Below are 23,028 nucleotides of genomic sequence, written 5' to 3' on the forward strand. Positions count from 1 at the left end.
AGCAAGCAGTTTTTTTTTTTACGTTTTATGATTATGATGGATGTTGGAGTTTGTGGATGAACTTTTAGAGTTGAGTGGAAGATTCGGCTGATTTCTTGTCTTACCATTGCCACCCTCATGCTTACCATTAACTTCGTCTCATGTCATTTTCACAATCCAATGGGGTTTTTTCTCGGCGCTTTGGGTTGAAAAACTGCTTGGGTAGATTTTCTGTATTGCATACAGGGATCAGGGCAGGTTTAAATGTCCATGCTGAATGATGAGGCATTAGAGGAATCAACACTCAAATGAGCAGAACCAGATGCGAGGGAAAAATCTATTTCCTGTATTATTGTGGCAGCCACACACAGTGTTTTCTCTTATAGAAAGGAAATGGCAGTGTGTTTTCTGGACTGTTAGACTAGATATGGGTCACCCTGGATCCCAGTGCAATAAAAAGGCCTAAAAGTACCTCATATTGATTCAGTTTTGTCCTCATAGCAAGTCTATATAAATAACTTAGCATCATTTATCACATATGCATTTACATTCCATCATCTTGTGCCATAGATATCAGTCGTCCGGCGATAGCAAACCCATTAGTCACGGTCCCACATGAGATAGGCTTGGGATTTGTAGCACACACTCTATGGATAAGCTAAAGGCTGTCAGATTCCTTTAGCTGTCTGGTTGTTGTGTGGCATGTCTCTCATAGTTCTCTTTACTGTGTTTACATAAATACCTTAAATCCTGCAAGGCTTTACTGATGTATGTGGCCCCTGTGGCAATATAAGGAGCACACTGAAGGAGTAAGTGAGGATTGTAACCAATAGCATATCAAACACAGCCCATTTTAAAGTGTTATTCTCCTGCTCAATATACAACTCTGACACAGTTAAGCTCTCAACACTCAGCAGTTTATACTGTACTGGCATGGGGATAGAGAAATTTGAAAGTAAGTTACATTTACTGCTTGTATAGTTGTGACGTAAGCTCCGTTCACAAAACACCTGCCTTCATAATCCTAATCATAAATATTGATTCAAATTGAGTCTGAAATAGAGACTCATCTTCTGAAGAAGATGATGTGAAACTTTAAGCATGAACTACACAGCACACTCGTGCACATATTGTAATTAAAATAATCCGTTTTATCTTTCATTGTTGAATGGATGATATATACACTTCTGTTCTGTGTCTGTGGTCATTATGATTTTTATGCTTACCAAGGCTGCATTTATTTGATAAAAATACAGTACAAACAGTAATATTGTGAATTATCTTTACAGTTTAAAATAATGCTGTTTTCTGTTTGAGTATATTTTAAAATGCAAAGTATTCCTCTGATCAAAGCTGTATTTCAGCATCATTACTCCAGTCTTCAGTTTCACATGATCCTTCAGAAATCATTCCAATATAATGAATGAATGAATGAATGAATGAATGAATGAATGAATGAATGAATGAATGAATGAATGAATGAATAGGATTTTCATATGTACTACTGTTCACTTTACACTCATGACAAGGGTCTCCTCAAATCACCATCACTGTGCAGCATCCACTGGTGATTTCACACACCAGCTATAGGTGGAGACGAGAGAGTATAATATAATGATTTGCTGCACATGAAACATTTCTGATTATCACCAATTAAAACAGTTGGGCTGTGTAATTTGTTGTGGACTATTCAACATTTTTTCAAAATTCGTTGAAAGTTGAAAAGAACAGCATTTAGCATTTTGATATACAAATTTTATAACATTATAAATGTCACTTTTGATCAATTTACTGCATGCTTGCTGATTAAAAGTATTACAAGTCTTTTTTATTTTTTTATAACGTTTCTCTAGACCATTTCAGTTATTTTGGATTATCCCCCCCCCCCCCAATCTAATTACCTTATTTGTCTAGAATACATGTGATGCGGTGTAAATTAGGCCTAAATTAGTTTTCTTTGAAGAAAGCCCTGTTCAAAACCACATCAGAAGCATGTCTGAAATGCCTAAAAGTGCTGTCTAGGTAGGCTGCTCACTAGGTTTTGGAACAGAGCTAAATGTCACACAACCCTGATACTATTTCTCATACATGCACATACTGTGTCAGATCCTGCAGTGCTGATTTGAATGTATTCATAGTACTGACCCGGTGAGAGGACTAGGCCGTTTGCCACACTATCGGCTTTGTGTTGCCACATATAACAGTCCCACATAACGCTGCAATTCCTCCAATGCCATTCCACGGGCTTCATTTACGCCCAGCCAAGAAAGCTGATACAATGAATCCGCACGGCAGGAAGGTAATCATATCCAGCTGTCTCCTATTAAACGTGCTCACGACTCCAGCATCTATTTATGAAACATGGTGACGGAAAATATTAGAATACAAGAAACCCACAATACCAACAATAAATGTTGTGGAAAGAGCTCGGAAACAGCCGAAAAGGGGGAAAACTTTATATGAAATAGCCAAGCGTCTATTTAGTTGTTTGCTGATTTCGGGGAAAGTAGATGGCATGGTGCTGGAGGGTTGTGTCGTGCAGCTCAATGAATGTTTTAGTGTCGTATAACAGGCCAGTGTTCCTTTACTATTTTTACTTATTGAACATCTTAATGTGAATTTTCAGATTGCATTTATATATATATATATATATATATATATAAATCAGGCATAACATTATGAGGTGAAGTAAATAATTATCTCTTCATCTTGGCACCTGTTAAATGGGCAAGCGTAAGGATTTGAGCGAATTTGACAAGGGTCAGATTGTGATGGCTAGACGACTGGGTCAGAGCATCTCTAAGACTGCAGCTCTTGTGGGCTGTTCCCGGTCTGCAGTGGTCAGTGTCTATCAAAATTGATCCAAGGAAGGAACAGTGGAGAACCGGCCACAGGGTCATGGCTCAAGGCTCATTGATGCACGGGGGGAGCGAAGGCTGGCCCGTGTGGTCTGATCAAACAAATGAGCTACTGGAGCTCAAATTGCTCAAAAAGTTAATACTGGTTCTGATATAAAGGTGTCAGAATCAAACAGTTGCAGATTTGTCTGCTGCACATCCATGGTGTAAATGTCCCGTTCCAGCACATCCCAAAGCTGCTCTATTAGATTGAGATCTGGTGACTGTGGGGGCCATTTGAGTTTAGTGAACTTGAACATGTTCAAGAAACCAGTTTTAGATGATTTGAGCCTAGTGACATGTGCGTTTTCCTGCCATTAGAAGATGGGAACACTGTGGTCAGCAACAGATCTCAGGTAGACTGTGGTGTTTAAACGATGCTCAATTGGTACTAAGTGGCCAAAAGTGTGCCAAGACAATATAACACACCTTCACACCTCCAGCAGCCTGAACCGCTGATACAAGACAGGACAGATCCATGCTTTCATGCTGTTTACGCCAAATTCTGACTCAACCATCTGAATGTCGCAGCAGAAATCAGGGCCCATCGGACCAGGCAATGTTTTTTCCAATCTAATATTATCCAGTTTTGATGAGCCTATGTGAATTGAAGCCTCAGTTTTCTGTTATTCTGGTCATTCTCCTCTGACCTCTGGCATCAACAAGACATTTTAGCCCACAGAACCGCTGCTCACTGGATATTTTCTTTTTTTCGGACCATTCTCTGTAAACCCTAGAGATGGTTGTGTGTGAAAATCCCAGTAGATCAACAGTTTGTGAAATACTCAGACCAGCCTGTTTGGAAACAACAACCATGCCACGTTCAAAGTTACTTAAATCACCTTTCTTACCCATTCTGATGCTCAGTTTGAACTTCAGCAGATCGTCTTGATCATGGCTACATGCATAGAGGTGCTGGCATGTGATTGGCTGATTAGATATTTGCCTTAACAACAAGCAGTTGAACAGTTTTAACTATTAGTGGTGAGGGTGTGTGTGTGTCTGTGTGTCTGTGTGGTTTGGCTCATTTCATCAACCACACAAGGTACTGTTACATTTGTTTCTGTTCCCCAGAGCAGGACTTTAGATGGTTTTATTTATATGGTCTGATGATATGCTGTTATGTGTGTGGTGTTTTACACCTGACTTCTCTCTAGTGATTGTTAAACAACAGTCACACTGGTGACTCGCTCAACCTCATCCACACCCTGGTTGTTGTTGGAATTGTGTCTGTTTTCCTTTTGGAGCGCGGTGGTGGACTGCCTTCGGTGCGTGGGGCTCAAACATATCAAGTATAGCAGTTTATTTTTCAAGAGCTGAAGCGCGTCTCGGCCCACGCGCAGCAGATTTAAAGATTGTATCCAGGCTGCACCGATTAGAACAATAGACCCAAAATAACTGCACGGTAAAAGTGGACCAGTTTTATGAGCCCTGATCTCATCAGACGGAGGAAGCATCTGTCGCTGCCGTCCTGATCGTTCAGGATGGAGCTGACGTTCACAGAGCTGCTTCAGCAGGATCATACAGGGAGATAACACTAATAGAATCTCTGGTGTTGAACAGAAAACATGCTGTTTAATCTGTGAACATTCACTGGACATCTAAAGTTATGCATTGATATTTCAGCCAAATATAAGCTAACTCTTAATTTTTGTCACAATATTGGAAATGCAAAATAACTTTATTATTTCCTAGATGATTACTATGGAAGCTTGTTTCCGCCACTGAATAAAAAAAAAAAATTATATTATGACTTTATCACAATTCTGACTTTAGATCTCCCAATTTTCACTTTATAACTCACAATTCTCACTTTATAGCTCCTAATTCTGACTTTTATATCTCGCAATTGCACGTTTCTTGCAAAATCTTGCAATTCTGAGAAAAAAAGTCAGAATTGTGAGATGTAAACTCACGATTGTGAGACAAAAAAATCACAATTATCTTTTAAAATGTTTTATTCTGTGGCGGAAACAAGCTTCCATAGATAACTAGATGCTACTTGCTTTTTAATTTGTTGTAGTTGCATAATGTGTAGTTTTGCATGTTATTTTTTAAAAATAGGATATAGGGTTTTATTATAAATGGAATATAAATGACAGCTGGAAGTCCATCCCTCACCAATAGGAAGTCCTCTAACCTTTTTTGTTGTTGTTATTCATGTGTTTTTCTTAATAGAACTGGGAGCAAACATCAAATCTCTGGCAAAAGCAGAAGCATAAATTATTTTAGGCTCCTGTCATTTTTGATAAATGCATTGTAGATAACTACTGCCATTAAGTCATACGGATATGATCTAATGCATCACAGTGACTGAATGCTAGAAAAGCAGGAGGTCACACCGCAAAAAAAATACTATTTTCTTTAGCATTTTTGTCTTGTTTTCCAGTACAAATATCTAAACATCCTTAAATCAAGATACACACTTACCAGATAAGCAAAATTACATAAGATAACAAATAAAAACAAATATCTGCCAGTGGTGCCAGAAGAATAAACTTGTTATCCCTTTAAATTAAGTTTATTTTGACACCGCTGGCATATGTTTATTTGTTTTAAGCATAAACTCATAAACTAAGCATTAATTCATTCTTTCAGTAATTTAGCTTCTCATGTAAATGTATCTTGATTTAAGAACACACAGATAATTGTCCAGGAAAACCAGACAAAATGCAACATTTTTGCAGTGCAGCTTCTTAAAATGCTTGATTTTTATACTTTGTGCAAGATCTTATAGTGTTCTTGAACTGGTTTTAGGGGAATAACTTTGTGATGGAAGCCATATTTCCCGGCAGCCAGCATCCCTAACTCGCATTACAACTCCATAAAAGGAACTAACCCCAATCCTAACTTCATGACTTGTGCTCCTCGGGTGCGTATAGTGCTGGCAGGACCTTCACAGGAGTGCTCCGTTTTCAGCCAGATAAGGTGACGGCTGCGAGCCGGAGCAGAGAGCGGGCCGGATGATTGAAGGAGGAATAGCTTGGAATTCTGGGAATGAGTAGCAGGAGTAAAGGATTTTGTTGGCTCTCCCTACACTTACCCTTGACATGACCCACCTGCTCACTAAGTGAGTGGAACTTAAGGGCATATAAGTTATTCCAGGCATTTATGTCGACAGATAACAGCAGAGAGGACGTATAAAGCAGTGGAAATATTACTGTACATGTCAAGGCCAAAGGGATTGAGTTGTTGCTCTTCCAAATGAAAAGACACTGCTGGATGTCCTGCTAAATCCCAGTGTATTTTTGCACAGTGGAAAGATTTCTGGCAGTTTAATTTTTGGTGAAGTGTTAAGAGGGTGTGTGTATATTGGCTTGATTTCTCCACAAGCATTTGATGAATGCTTTGTTCTTACTCTCATAACAAGTCTTTTTGTTCTTTGCACAAAACCTGTCAAGAGCATGTGCTGGTCACTTTACCACAAAATCAAGAGAAAAAAATTAAGAAAATGAAGTATGTTTTTCAGATAATAAAGTGTTTTTTGTTGTTGTTTTTCTTTAGCAATTAGGCATATTTCCCACCAAATTTTCCTTTCTGTAATACTTTCCAGCATTCCCAGAGTTTATTCTTTTTTAATATTTATATACACAGAGAGAGAGAGAGAGAGAGAGAGAGAGAGAGAGAGAGAGAGAGAGAGAGAGAGAGAGAGAGAGAGAGAGAGAGAGAGAGAGAGAGAGAGAGAGAGAGAGAGAGAGAGAGAGAGATTTTATTTTTTGAATAATTTAACATAAGCCAATAACTGGTCAAGCGTCAATCACAAGAATTTTCTTCTACATTATTTTTTCTTTTACACAATTTACACAAAAAAAAGTTTGTCCGTCTGACATGGGTCAAGGAGGACAATGAATTATTTGGCAATTTTTTTAATTGTTAATCATGCTAAGTCATGTTGAGCAGAGTAGAGCGGCAGCAATTTCTCCTCCATGCTCTAAGCATTCAATAATCACTCCCATTTGTATTGAAATATATTTTTGATGGAGCGGTAGTGGAGCACTCTCTTTTAAAGTCCTCATGAAATCAAAATGTACCCTATTCACTTATAGCAAATATTACAGATCTTAGGGTGAACAATTATGTGCAAGTTAATACACAGAAGAAGAAAAAAATTGTCGCTGTAATCTTTAATCAAAATCTGAGAATTAACTTCCGCGAGATGGAGAGGAGGAGCGCTGAGGGAACACTCTGCCCTCTATTCATTATTCCGTTTCACTTGAAAATACGTCACAGAGCTGAAGAAAACTCGCTACTTCCGGTTCAATGGGACTTTAAAAAATCCGCTCCTCCCTCCATTCATAATCATGCCGCTACGCTCCCAATCCGCTCACATACTCTGCTAGTGTCGTGTGCAACCGTTATATGCAAAGTGTAATTTCCGTCCCCCGTTTTTAATTTTGAGGTCAAATGTTCCTGACAGGTTTCGTGAGATTCATTCCTTAATTTGTTGAAAGATATTCCTTAATGCTGGATGAACAATGTGTTTTTTTTTTTTTTCATTGTTCAGAGAGAAAATGTTTTCCATGTGCCCATTTACGCCACGGGAGCATGGCACCTCTGTTCCAGCTTTATAAATCCCAGCTGTGTTTTCAACTGAGGGTCACATGCTAAATGCCTTTTACATTATGTACGCCAGCCCATAAAAGTTCACTGTAATTGATTTTTTCAAGGACATTGTTCCAGTATTTCATCCACTTATGAGTCATTAAGTATTATATTATTTATTTCGCACTGTATGTTTTTATGCAATTTTATGAATGCATGGAATATGCAAGGTCATGTGACATCTATGTAGCATTTGAAACATGTATTGGTGCATATTCTGTATCTGTTGTACAGTACAGTGTATATATTCTGCCACATAGCCAGTGTGTTATCAGTTAACTAGAAGTGCATTGTGGGTGTTGTGTGTGCTGTATAGCATACAGTAAGGGAAAAGCAGTTCATGTGGAGGGGTTCTGCAAACCAACCACAGATGGAATAAGTTTCCAGCCAGCTGAAGTGATGGGCGTCCCATATGCTCTCACTCCAGTGTGTGTTAACTATCGTCATTCTCATGGGAAAATTTCAGCAGTTCTCAGGGGGGTTAATAGGGAGGCTCGGAAACTATTTGTCCCTGTGATAACTCCTGCTGTTTGGGGAAACAAGCCGAAATTGTATCTGCCTTGACATCACAACATTTCAAAAGAAATGCTCTGTTTAGAAACCTAATGATCTGCCTATTTAGGAAGTTTGTTCCTTAAGGTATGGAGTGTAATTATGGTGTTTTCTAAGATTTCTAATCCCAGAATGCATTGCAATAGGAAACCAAAACTTTCAAGCACTTGTTATGTATTTTATGTGTGTGGTGTATGCATTTTATATATATATTTAGGATACTATTTAGCAGAGCTGCTTAACCTAGGTTTTGGAACACAGCAAATGAGTAACAAAGATTGCAGCAAGCAGACGCATATTGTGAAATGAATCCGCAGTGGTCAGTATCTATCTAAAGTGGTCCTAAGAAGGAACAGTGGTGAACCAACGACAGGGTCATGGGCGGCCAAGGCTCATTGACAGATGAGCAAACAGACGAGCTACTGGAGCTCAAATTGCTCAAGAAGTTAATGCTGGTTAGTTAGTACATCACAGTTTGTTGCGTATGGGGCGGCATAGACCAGTCAGGGTGCCCATGCTGACCCCTGACCCCGCTGAAAGCACCAACAGTGGCACGTGAGCATCAGAACTGGACCACTGAGCAATGGAAGAAGGTGGCCTGGTTTGATGAATCACATTTTTTTTTACGTCACATGGATGGACGGGTGTGTGTGTGTGTGTGTGTGTGTGGCTTACCTGGGGAACACATGGCCCCAGGATGCACTTTGGGAAGAAGGCGAGCTGGCGGAGACAGTGTGATGCTTTGGGCAATGTTCTGCTGTGAAACCTTGGGTCCTCCACCTACCTAAGTTGCAGACCATGTTCAGTCTTTAATGGAAACGTTATTCTGGTGGCTGTGGCTCTTCCAGCAGGATAATGCTCGTGACACAAAGCACAAATAGTTCCGAATGGTTTGAGGATCACAACCAGTGTGAGGTGTTGCCTCGGCCTCCAAATCCCCCAGATCTCAATCCAATCGAGCATCTGTGGGATGAGCTGAACAAACAAGTCCGATCCATGGAGGTGCCACTTCACAACTTAAAGGACTTAAAGGATCTATTGCTAACATCTTGTTGCCAGATACCAAATCACACCTTCAGGAGTAGTGGAGTCCATGCCATGATGGGTCAGGGCTCTTTTGGCAGCAAAAGGGGGAAAAACACAATATTAGGATCATAATGTTATGCCTGATCGGTGCATTACTGCTATTAGGGAAAGCGCTTTCTTGCTTGTAGAAGTCTATTTATCATCCCATTGTTGTTTTTTAACTAAAACTATTAAAATGAAGCAGATTTTTTTTTTTAAATATTAGATGAATAATTTTAACTTAAAAAAAAAAAAAAAACGAAAATGAGAAATACTGCCGTGGCTAATTGAGAAGTTTAAGATTAAGTAAAAAATAGCGAACTAAAACTAGGAAATGGGTATATTCAAATAGTAATAACACTATAATAATACAATAATAGGATGACCATCTATGCTTATTTATTACGAATGTATTTGTCCCAAACTATCACAGTTCAGTGCATACAGTCAGACGACAAATATAGTCACAGGCGATCCACACACACGGTGTGGAGAAAGAGACGATCTATACACCAACCCAAAGCTTGTTCAGATGACTACTTGCTAGTAACCTATACGCTGAAATTTGTTTTCTCACGGAAAAGAAACCCAGGTGGCAGAAACCGGCATCCTGTTTTTTATTTATTATTTTATTTATTTATTTTATTAAAGCGCAGTGTTTTGTTTTTACACTGTATACTGTACAGTTTCGAATGATGTCTTGATCTATAACCTTAATATTTAGTATTTTAAGTCGTTTCTGCTGTTATAATGAGACAAAATAATCTGGCATTGTGCCTATTTATGTCATGGAAGTCTCACTACTACAGTCTAGTGATGAAATATGCATATTCTGGAAATGGGAAGCTTCACTCGCCATCTCCTTGTGGAAAGGTGAAGTAGGCCCGGATGTAGATGGCACTTTTTCCTCCCTCTTGCTCATTTCTGTGATTTCTTGAAAAAGCATAATATTGAACTTGGTGCATCCACCATTGTCACCACATTAATGAACTCTCACGCGCAAAGAAAACTGATCTCTAGCTAATTGTGACCAAATACTCTTGCAAGACTTCATTATGTTTACTGATTAGTGCTTAATACACTAAAGGAGGTTGTACTGTACCAACTACCTAAATGCCGCTAAGTGGAACTGTAATTTGCACTACTGTCTGGCTCCAAAACCAAGATCCGTACCGAAGCGTGACTTCTGTGTACCGTTACACCTTTATTATTTATATTTATATATAGAAGCATTGTTTTCACCTCTGCCAGAACAGACTTGTTATGGGTTGACACCAGTTGAGAACCACTGAACTAAACCACATCATGTCTTTCTCCACACAGTATAATTATGATCTGTTAGACATCATCAGGCTTTCTTTTCTTTGGCCCGTTTTTCAGTTGTTGGAGAGCTGCGAGTTTGATTTGTTTATGAAACAAGACATTTCTGTACATGGACTAACACTTCAGGAATGAGTGTCTGTGATTTATCATCAGTTTCAGATGAGCCCATGGACTTTGGAGGGAGATCTGAGAAATATCTCCACGCTCAAGCTTTGCTCGGTTCGTGTACGGTTCATTCCGGCTTTTAGTACGGGAATCAAATGCAGATTCACCTGCTCAGCTTCAGAGAATGTGTTCTGGAGACATTAACTAATCTTTCATATTAATTTGTAGTTTTCCAAAGACTAGGTGATTTATCCTGAACTATGCAACCTTCACAATTGCCGTGTTGTCTAAATCTGTTTGATCTGACACTCTAATAAGTTAATCTCATTGGCAAACACATGCAGCACATAAACATGGTTACACTGTTCATTTCCATGCCCTGAATGTTGGTCCCTTTTTTTTCTGTATCTTATAATTGGTTCCGTGTGGGATGTTGTTGTCTTGAACAATGTCTGTCAGGGACAATATTACTAGAGGATTTGATGTTGTACTAGTTCACCTTGTTGAAGTATCCAATGGTGGGATCATGTTTAGATGGGTCCTGTGAGTATGAATGAAATATATGAGGGCTTTTATACAGGAAGTACTTCAGGTTTCACTCATTTATCACTTGCAATAAATAAAATGGCTGAAAATTAAGGTTGCATGATGACTTTGGGTCATAGTAATGTTTTGGCATGGATAGCAACTTTGGTAAATACAAATAATGAGAACAATATAATTTTTTTCAAGAAATGCATGTGAAAAACCATCATGTTGAAGTTGCATACATTATTGTGGGATTACTTTGTCTGTTGAACATATAATGTGGGAAGGATTGCATGCCGAAGTTGAATAGTTTTTCCAAATTTGAGGAATAGTAATAATGTTTTTCATACATTTTTGGATGTACATGTATTGCTTAAGTTCATATTTTTAGCATAACTCTAAATACATGTCTTGCATGCATCTAGCCTTAAAAGGGAATCCTAGAGCAGAGCGTAAATTAATAGCAGGAACTGTGAGTTTAGCTCCGAGGGTCCTGATCTCGATGAAGCCCTGGTTTGTGCACTGTGTGCATGTATTTAATAACTCTTGGAACGATCTGGTGGAAGCCACGTGAGCGCGGGCAGCTCAGATCCTCTCGGCCAATCATGATTGCCGCTTTTCAGATGACATCATCCCTTCTGCCTTCCCTGAAGAATAGAAAGTGGTTGAGTTCAGCCGCCCTGCTTATCTTAAAGATAAACTGACAAGTTTTCTGTATCAAAGTTTCTGGCACTGCAAATCTTCTCATACTGGCACATAACTGTAGAACTTAGGCCATTAAATACAAATTACATTCTTAAAAGCATTGCATGATATCAGCCTCCCTGTTTCTGCCCACAGATTTGAAGTGTGTCAAAGATTGTCAGAAAAAAAGGGTTTTACAGCCTGAAGTTATTGGAGACCCTTTTTACATTTTTCAAAGATGTTTTACTTTCCAATGAACTCTTTATAAGTAAAATTGTTAAAGTCGAGGTAGGTGATTCGATTCAAAAACTTTTTCTGTTATGTTGGATGAAAGTCTCTTCACATCCTGATAGCAATCATTAATTTAAAGGTGCAGTGTGTAGTATTTATGAGGATATATTGACAGAGATGCAATATCTATGTTTTTAGCAGTGTATAAAGACTTTAAATAATGAACCGTTATGTTTTTATTACCTTAGAATGAGTAATTTCTATCTACACACACTGCGGGTCCCTTACAGTGAAGTCGCCATTTTTCTGTGTCATGTTTCTACAGTGGCCCTAAATGGACAAACTTCTCTACAGAGCGCTAGCTACTCCCTGCTGCCTCAGACGACGACATCTTTGTCCTGTGACGGCCACCGTAGCTTCTCTATGTGCTTGCAATTCAATGTTACAATTCACAACCTCACCACTAGATGTTGCTAAAATTTATAAAGTGCAATTTACTTTCTTAATATGTTATATGTTAATATATTCGTCCAATCATAGACCTTGTTCAGAGAGCTACGGTAGGAGGTCCTATACCTACCTGTCAATGTTTTTACATACCCTCGCGCAGACATCACACGCCATCAGCGCGTTTCATGCTATGCAGAGACAGACGTCAGTCACCGAGCACCACAAACCAAAACAGCAGCTGCCTTTTACAGGTCCTCTTGAACCAAAACCACCAGCTTATGCTGCGCTCACGCCATAACTACTATCATTTGGAAGAGAATCCTGTGATGTTATACTCTAATATACTTTAGTTTTGTATTTGAATGGACTATCATCTGCAAAACTAATTTGCAGCAGTCAGTTGGTTCAGGTCAGTGCTCTGTAAGTTGTTTATGTTCATTATTATTGTAATGTGCTTTGAGACATGAGGTTTACCACTGCCTCTCATGACGCGTTTGTTTGCACTCCGCTGAATCCGTTCATGTTTTAAAGTAGAGCACTCTGAAGGGATCTCATGCTTTCAGAGCTAGCTCGCTATTGCTACCCTCTGAAAATCGCCTACCCAAGATTTTTGTATATATGTTGATGAATGTTTAATTAAGTTTCACTTTCTTACTCCATTGGTAATTTTTTTAAGCATAAAACTTCACAATGAGGTAAGAAAAAATCAACACAATTTAAGATGTTCTACTATATTTTCTGCTATTTTATTTTTCAATTAACTAAATTACTGTTTGGAGTCTGTAAGATTCTTTCTTAATTAAATTAATACTTTTATTCAGCTAGGATGCATTCAGTTATTTAAAAGTGACAGTAAAGACACTTATAATGTTACAAACAATGCTTGTCTCATCAATGAAAGTTTTATGAACATCAAATCATCATATTAGAATGATTTCTGAAGGATCATGATGTGACACTGAAGACTGGAGTAATGATGCTGAAAATACAGCTTTGATCACAGGAATAAATCCTGTGATCAAGCAATTTATTCAAATAGAAAAAAGTTATTTTAAATTGTAATATTAATTTTTTTACTGTGTTTTTGATTCAATAAATGCTTGATGAGCAGAAGAGACTTCTTTCTTTGACATTAAAAAATCTTCTCCACCCCAAACTTTTGAACGGTAGTGTATATCTTGCCATAAGAGTGTTTATATATATTGTTACTCATGACAAGATGAAAACGCTATTTACGAAATTATTTTTCAAAACCCATAGCAAGACTCCTAATGTTTTTAATTTAGAACAAGCTTATAATGACATTCAACACATTATCTTTTCTGGTGATCATCAAGATGTCTTTGTGTAAAAATCTAAACACGCTCTTATTATTCAATCAGCACTATTTTTCACCACTGTCTCCATGTTCAAAAGCATGAGGTCAGACTCAATGATCCTCAGATGAGAGATTATTGGTCTGGTGAGTTTGGGAATGGACGGCATCCAACCCTGCATAAATTAGACACTGTATTTCCTGCACTCGCGGCTATAGAGGTTTTTTAATCATACTTTACTACAAGGGTGCTAAATGGCAGCGTCATATTGCATTCAGTAACACATAACTTACAAACACTTTCTTTGTCTCTTTGATTCTATCATGCTTTTTTGGTAACACTTTTAAGACCTGATGGAAAAAGTACCATGGCACTTTACCATTTTTTAGACACTGTTATGACAATCATTATGGTATCAAATGGTTAAATGTAACAAACATATATCAAAACACCACTAATTACAAGCAGCTCCCCCAAATTATTATCCATTATACACATGATGTTTATTACATTGGTGCTTGGTTTGGCAAGATGACAGCACATACATACAGCAGCCAGTTATTTATTATTCATACTAGTTTTCAGCAGCGTTGAATGATTACTAATATAAATGCACAGTAACATGAACACTGTAGCCTAAAGTGTGACCATCGTTTCGATTTATTGCTGTCGTCAAAAAAGGCTATTATGACTTGCGAATCCGCCTGTGGGAAGCCTTTCTGTAGTGCCGTCTCTTTCCGTGAAAGCCTTTACTGTGCCAAATGGAAACAATGTAAGGAAACAGATGACACTTTAGCCGTTCGTCTTGTACAATGAAGCCCTGTGGCGACTGACTGACCTGCTTGGCTCAAGTCTGTTAATGTGTGTCAGTGGCATGTAAGGAACAGTTGTTTGGGTCCCTTCAGATACCATACACCCAATTAAAAGCATGATGTTGGTCCTCAGGCCTGCTTTCTTCTGCTATAAATACATGTAGTTTATGATGGAGCAAAGGATGAAGTTTGGGGGCGGTGGGAAAGGAGGAAGCAGAAGGCAAAAGGGGACATTAATAATGATGATAAAAGCTAGTAAAAGCCCGGGCCAAGGTTCAGATATGACCTCTACGACTTCCTTATGTGCAGGAGGTGCTTGTTCCTGTTGTGTCTCCTCTGTGAGGTTTTGCATTGGCAACTTTACTAGAGTGGGAAGCCAGTCCGACTTCTACTCTCATACTCCCATACGTCTCAACTATGCCATTGTCTAGTTTTTCAAAACAGTCCTTAAGCAGCCTACAAGTGTCAATATTATAAGTTTGAGTTAGGTGCACATGAATGGCAGTGATGACAGAGATATATATATACATTGCATATATAATATTTTTATATGTGACCTACGCTGGCTAAATAAGTGACAATGAGCAACTTTTCAAAAATTCATCACAATGAGTCTTTCTTTATAAAAATAAAAATAAAAACTTCAAAATGATGTATCATTTGTTTGAATTAGACCAAAATGACTGAGCTTAGACCTGTTTAAAGTCGATAGAGTCAGGGGAAAATCGAGGTAAAGTTTTCTAAAGGCCATGCCTTAAAATCCAGAGTAATAACCCCAAATTTGGCACACACCAAGTCAACACTAAATATCTATTCAAAATTTTTTTTTTCATGATACCACAATTGTTTGATTAACATTAATGAGATAGACAGCCTATATATTCAGACCTACTGTACCATATGGATCTAATGTAATGTTACATCAGAACATCGGATGTTTTTCCCCAACAGTTAACCAAACATTGATAGATATTTCGAAATACTGTAATTCTGTATGTGTGTATATCAGGATTGTGCGCTGTCTGAGATGTCTTTGTGCACATGCATTGGATTTGTCAGTCAGTGCAAGTAAGATCGTTTTATTTACATCAGCATGAATGTGAAAATCACACTCATGCTATCTAGAATTTGCAATAAATATTCACAAAATTTGAATGCTGTTCTTTAAAACGAGACCGAACTTGTGCTGAAGCGCCAGTCAACCAGAAGCGGATTAGCTACAGTATGAAAGATTAATGAAGATATACCTCTCAGAAAACATACAAATAAAGATACTTTCATATGTTTAATTGCTATTTGGAGCATTGGTGTCGCTAGACGAGGGCTTAATCAACACATTTTTCACTTGTTTTGCCTGTAGCTCGTAATCAGCCCGTGCATTCCCACACATTTTGCCAGCACGGGTCAAACAGATGAACTAAATGCATGTTTGTCTTTTTAATATATTTTTTTTTCTGTAACTTTTAAAAATGGTCCATCCTGAAAAAAAGGAATTTATGTATTGTTTGTTTGTTTGTTTGTTACAGTGTATGTATGTTTAGATACATTACAGTATTTTACAGTATGTTTCAGTGGTCCACTTTAGACACTACTAACTATAAGTAACTTTGCAACTACATGTCATCTAACTCTCATCAGAGTATTAGTAGACTGTTAGTCGGTAAGTGGACATAGTTGCTTATAGAGACAGTTGTTGTCAGATTTCATTGGTGATTTCAAATATGAAATTTGATCATGAGCTTGGTGAACAGTTTTGGAGAAGTTTCTCCCTATTCAAAGAGAGTCCGAGAGGCGTTTCAAAGATGGCCGCCAAGTGAAATGACTTGTCTTAAAGAAACTTTGCTTATTGTTAGTATAATGTCATCAAAATAAAGTGTTAGCCGATATTATGCAGTATTAATTGTGATTGAAATAAAAGCTTGGCAAATATTTTTTAAAGTTTTCAGCCTTTACCTGTTTAGGTTGGAGCTGAACTTACGTCACCAAATTCTGAAAAGCACTGATACAAGTCCAAACCAGAACATAGAGCTTCTGATCAGTCCAGATAAGTTGGACTGTTTGAAAATAAAGAACTTGAAACTCCACAGAGTTTCCCTATTGGACTGGTGATTACATTTTACTATAGTACATTGATTATCGTAAATTAAGTTGGTACACACTTGTTTTGTTGGAGAACAAGAGGTCATTCATGCTCCCAATTCACATGTGTCCCAATGAAAGTGGCACATAGTCTGTCCCTGATCTTTACTGCTCCCCTGAGTGGGGTCATTGGTCGGACAGATCACAGGGTCCATTTGATACGCACTGCTTTAATCCCATCTGGGACCTGAGGAGAGCACCAGTTCTTTACACAACACTGAGCTTTATGTTGTCCGTTTTACGACTCAAGCATATTGCTGTAACAAAACCCTCTCTCTCTGGACGCCAAAGGGCACGTGAGAGGCCCTCAGCTGATGAATGAGGAGCCTTTCACCAAGGCTCAGGTGATTCAATGGTTAATCTAGGGTTTATCATATAGCTTTGATTCTACAGATTCTTTGATTAATATACCTAAATCTCAGCAGGGTTTTTTTGTCAATAACTGCATCTTACTTTATTTTTTAATATACTTTTATATTATCTTTATTTATATAATTTCAGTTTTTATTTTAATAACACCTTTCCTAAGGTTAGCAGCATCAGGATTACCATCTGGCAAGATCTTTGCTTGTCCAATCAGTCCAGTACAGATGCCACTGTTTTAGTAGAGGCATCTACTTTGTCTTAAATTGTGTTTCGTACATGTAACAGTTCATGCAACCAGCGGCACAGGCAGAATTCAAATTTTTCGTCTGGCCTGGGCAAAAGTTAGCGGGCACTTTCACGTGGGGGGGAGTTTTGGTCTACATAAACCAATAAACCAAAACTGTAGCTACAACCTGTCCACATACAAAACATGAGCAGCGGTTACAACAAACGTTAGATCAAATGTCCACTTTTAAAATATGTTCTTATTTTGATTGAAAATAAACACCTTTCCGATCTGATATGTGATGAGAAAAGGAAGTACATCGAGCTCAGCAAAAGAACTGTAAAAAACTGTAAAAAACACATTTTATTTATTTCAGTATTTGAGATGTTAAAATAATTTTGTAATTACAGTAAAATAATTTAAACAGCTGTTATTTAACAAATATTATTATATTTGTATACTAAACTAGGCTGGCTACGCCCCTGCATGCAACTAACCTTAAGCCTATAGTGAGTACATGTAGTTAATTTGTATTACTCAGTACTGTGATGTACTGCATACTTACATTGTAATACGGACCCCTGAAAATAGTGCTAGCGACAGTTAGCAAACCAAAGCCATAGTTTGTTTTCCTGCGGCCAAACTACAGTATAATATAAAAATGTGATGATAATTGCTTATATCAAAGGAAGGCAAAAAGGCCAAAATGTTCGATCTTAAAGGACTAGTTTGCCAAAAAAGATACTTCTGTAATCCTTTACTCATCCTTATGTCATTACAGACTTGTATAGTTTACTTTCGTTTGTGGACAAATGAAGAAAGAAGTCATAAATCTTAATTTTCTTAAAAGTTGTAAATAAAACAAAATATTGGAGTAAATTTTACATGAAAATACTGTGTATAAAATGTCACATTTAATTAATTTCTTTATAAATGATTGTGAAATTAACTGTGAAAGGGTGTTTCTACACCACATTTTTTTGTCATTGTAATTTATTTATTTTATAAATTATCTCATTGTTTTTGACTTTTTTTTTCATCTCGGAAGGAACAGCCTGAAAAACTGTATTTTTATTTAAAAACTTATTTATTTCCAATTTTGAGCTACAAAATAGTTGTATATGAAACCTTTTTGGTGTGTTTAATCGGTAAAATCTTACATGTTATTGAAATGATAGTTTGGCAAACCATACAGGTTTGAAATTTGTAGTGATTTTTAATTTTATTAATCACAGAATTTCATATTTCTGTGAACTATTCCTTAATTCTGTCATCTATAATAAACACTTATGCCCCATTTGATGGTGTAAATAAGTCTGGAGGCTAAAAACCTGTCCAGTCCACCACCACACCTCTCTTTCCTGCCGTAACTCTATCAGCATGTGAAGGTGTGGGTCGGCTGGACACCAGGACAGGATGTGCGCTATCTATTTTATCATGATGTGTTAAAACATCGGCCTGATTCAGCGCCGCTGAGGAAGAGGATGGGTGGGTGGACAAACAGAAAACATGTGATAAAACTCACGGGACGAAAGAAAGACCAGTGAAGGTGTGCTCAGTAGGCACAGTTTGCGCTTCTGTCGTGGTGGTAGAGATGAAAGCCGAAGCGATCAAGCCTCATCACAGGCCTGCGTGATGTTTAATAGTCAGGGGAGGAGAAGAGGGCACAGGAGAGGTCTTCTTTTCCCATGTCCCTCCCTCTTTAGTCTCCTCTAACAAGGATGTCGAGGTTTGATCCTGTTCAGTCTTTCGTTTGACTGTTTCCAAGTCATGTGCCAAAAGAAACACTCTTCGGGCTGCGGCTCATATTGCCAAAATAAGGGAAGATGAAGTGTGTTGGGACAGGGCAGTGCCAGCTCTTTCCAAATTTATCCAATAGCTTTTGGTGGCTCTTTTATGGCACACAGTACACTTGACCAAGCCAACAAGAGCTTTGAGGAGCTTTGCAAAGAACTTCGGCTATAAAGCTTTTCACCACAAATATGATTTTAGCCCGTGCAAAGCCAGTTACACGGCCACCGATTGGGTGAGCTACTTGTCATATGGGCCATTCATCTAAACTTTTATCACTCTGTGCTTTTATTTTGAAACATTAGTGGATGTGATGTGCTGTTGGTCTACTCAAAAGAAAAGTGAGAGTTTTGCTTCAGTATCAGGAGTTGCACAAATAACCAGATTTTTCTGTGTTTTGTTGTGGCACATTTCAAGGTTAAATACAACTAAAACCATAAAAAAACATTTTCATAACTTATTTTATTTTAGGTAGTTGACAAGGAAAATGAAGTGAACTGAAGTTCTCATTTAGTTTAGTTTAAGTAGTGTTATTTTATGTGCGCTAAGCCTTTTTTTAAAAAGATTTAGCATTTCAATTAATAGCATAATTGCATATCATTTTATTGAATAATACACATTTTAAATGAATAATTATTCAAATATTCCATTAAAATATGTTAAGATTATTCCATAAAATTTAATGGAATTTTAAGTGTAATTGAAATGCGTAAATCTTAAAAATAAAAGCCTTAACTTTTTTTGAGTGTCCTAAAATAAAAAATATATAGACATTTTGAAAAAAAAAGCAATAAAACTTATAGAAATGACAAACACAAAATAAAAAAATTTAAATTAACTAAACCTTTAATAGTAAATCAATGAGGCTGACACAGTTCAGCTTTTAAAGAATTTAAGTTTTTTTTATTGTTCATGTCACATTTTCCCATTTTTGTGCTTTTCAACAGAAAGAAGTGAAGGATGTGTTTGCCGCCATCGTGTTTGAGGCAGCATACGCTTTAGGAAAGCACGTTGTGGATGAATACCAGGACCGCGACCTTCCCTCTCTGACTCCTATTCTACGCTGGAATAAAGGAGAGAAGATCGCCGCAAAGAACGAGGTTTGAATCCTTCAGCTTTCACTGCACATAAATAATCAATTTTAAACAGTATAGCACTGAAGATAAAGATAACCTTTAGGAATTAATGTCAGCGCCGATAGCCTCGTGAGCAGTGCGTCGAACATATAGCGCAACTGATCCTCCGGCGACCAGAATTCGATTCCCAGCTCGTCTTTTGCCGATCCTGTTCCCCTGTGTATCAAATACTTTCTCTTCAAATCCACTAAAACCCAGCCTCAGCCTATTCAGAAATACCCGTTCGTTGGAAGAAACCGCTAAACGCCACTTGCCTTTGTCAGCAAAAACCTCTAAATCCACAGAAACCAATCAGAAGATGCAAATTGAATCATATGATTTGAATGACGGTGTGCATGTGAGTCAGCTTTCAATTGCCAAGCTGCAAGTTTTTATCAAGTTTTTCTATTACAGTGGCAATGACAGGATTTCACGAGTAGTAAACGCAACAGTGTTCCTTCCTTGTGCTGCTGTAAAACTCTTGACAGAAATTTGGCAGTGATTTAATGTGGCAGTCACTTGCATAACAGCTTCAGTTTCAGATTCTGCTTTTATCATTTGCAATGTTTCCAGTTGCATCTTGATTTATTTTTGCCACTGTCTAAAGAGGTGGACTTAGTGGTTTTTGCAACAACAAAAAAAGCACACAGATTTAGCTGGTTTATCAAAAGTCTGTTAAATTAGTTTAATATCAATAAAGTGACATTTGTGAAAATAAGGCATTTAAAAAACTGACTAATAACCTTTTCATTGCCATTAAAGTGAAATGACTAAACCTAAACATAGGTGCCTGATAAAAAAAAAAAAAATCAGATTTAAAAGAAAACATGTCAGATGGACTTAGAGGTTTTTGCATCTGAACTCTTCATATTTTGGCTCGGTTTCACAGACAGGGCTTAGATTAAGCCAGGATTAGGCCTTACTTCAAATTAGAGCATTTAGTTAGCTTTAAAAAGCACAATTCGTAAGATTTTTGGATTCAAATATCCAAAGACCAATAGAACGATGTTATATATTTTGTTGACTTGTGTACTTACATTATCCCAAGAGTATATATATCCAGAAAAATAATCAATTATAACCAGGACACGGACCGTGTGTCACCCATCAGTGACATCATACCCGCATTAGTTTTATTTAGTAGAAACCATGGAAACTACGACATTTAAAGATGCTTTAATAATATATGATGTGTTTTATTAGACAGGTGAGCAACTTGTTTGGATACATTCATCGACAGGAAACAAATCAATTATATAGCTCAACACAGTTAGTCTTATTGTTTAAATCTAGTTTTCTTGATTTACCCTGAGTACCATGTTTTACCATGCCTAATATTGATCTAACTCGCTGCAGTGCCACAAAGTGTCTCATAGTAGTTGCCGAGCGACCACACAGAGTAGCATTATAACATAACTTTCAACACGCTCAAACGTATCTAATATGATAAAACAGCGCAAAACAGTGGGGTATGTTACCCCACATATACATGAGCAGAAGAAGCAGAAGCGCTCTAACAGCGAAAAATTACATATTGTGCCTTTAATCAGAGTTTCTGTCCTAATCAGCCAAGACGATTTCTGGTTGCTTTTTTGAACATGATCTTCCAAGAGCACTGATATGTAGATCATGCACAAAAAGACCACAAATGTGTGTTAAGAAAGTAAAATATTAAATCAAATATGTTCTGATTGTCCGTGATTTTGAATGTTTATACAAATAACAATTACATGATACTGGAAACATATCACACCTAGTTTAAACTCTTATAAAACCTTACTTATATATTGCTCGTTTTAACATTTAAAGTGATTTTATAAAGAAGATCATTCTAATTTACTCTAAGATTGTTACTCACCTCATACTCATTTGTCATTGGCATCACCCAGCAGCTCCGAATGTCAGAAATTACCCTCTTCTCTAGTTTTAAATGTGGTTTTAGTTAGCGCTCATTAATGGCTGTTGACTCTTTGTGAGTGGAATGTGGAAGATTGATGAATTTATTTGCCAACAGCCCACTTCATAACCCACCCTACTGTTAGCTGACATGCTTTTCCCTCTGAGTTTGAGGAAACACGGCGCTGGCATCTTTCAGCGCGCCAGGAATCCATTATGTTGGAATCTGCTTGTCTGTAGCATTAAAGCAAAGGTGTTGATGTCAAAATCTGTCCAATGTGAGCACACGGCACTTTCTTGTTCATCACGCTTGAAACCGCTACTCATGCTAGAGCTTTTTAAAGTCTTGCACAACAGCACCCTCTAGTATTTGCCTTCCATCTCAGGTTATACTGACAGTTAAGTTGTGTAAACATCCTGTGCTCTGTTTGACTCTTCACAGACGTGGTTTGAGAAGAACTGTCTGTCAGAGGACTGTGCTGCTGACCTGAGGCTTCATGGGAAACTGCTGCTTTCTGGGTAAAGCCCCTGGTCTTCTCTCGAGGATCTGCTCAGCGGCTCATTTCGGTTCATTTACGTCATTAGGGTTGAGTCGCTGTTGGTGTGGACGCACGCTTGGCTCTCACCGGCCACTGACGTCATTCATTAGACTGTCTCAAGAAAGTCCTAGTCTGGTTCTGAATGATCTGGACCTGTAGTTTCCTTAAACGCTGAACCTTCGCTGTTTAAAGAGCAGATGGGAATTCACTACTTACTGCATGTATAGAGCTAGTAATTGAAAAGAAATTTTACTGTAATGACTTCAAAACAGGCATTCAAGTTCTATGCTCAGTGTATCAGATATATATTTGTTGAAGAAAGTCTACTTTTGGACCTATTTAAAAATAAAAAACACATTACAATATTTCCATTATTCAAATACGTTTAAATATTTTTTAAATTAATATTTTT

At 37.7% G+C, this 23,028-nt stretch overlaps 1 protein-coding gene across 1 annotated transcript in view; it reads left to right on the forward strand.

The window, feature by feature from the left end:
* Positions 1–23,028, forward strand: part of itga9 (integrin, alpha 9) — a 98,071-nt gene that overhangs the window by 44,802 nt on the left and 30,241 nt on the right. Inside the window, exons 16-17 of the mRNA XM_067421036.1 lie at positions 20,014–20,166; positions 22,520–22,596. Of these exons, the coding sequence (XP_067277137.1) occupies positions 20,014–20,166; positions 22,520–22,596 (230 nt within the window). The remainder of the gene's footprint in view (positions 1–20,013; positions 20,167–22,519; positions 22,597–23,028) is intronic.

This window comes from Pseudorasbora parva, chromosome 17, assembly GCF_024679245.1.
Source record: "Pseudorasbora parva isolate DD20220531a chromosome 17, ASM2467924v1, whole genome shotgun sequence".
In the NCBI taxonomy this organism is placed as follows: Eukaryota; Metazoa; Chordata; class Actinopteri; order Cypriniformes; family Gobionidae; genus Pseudorasbora; species Pseudorasbora parva.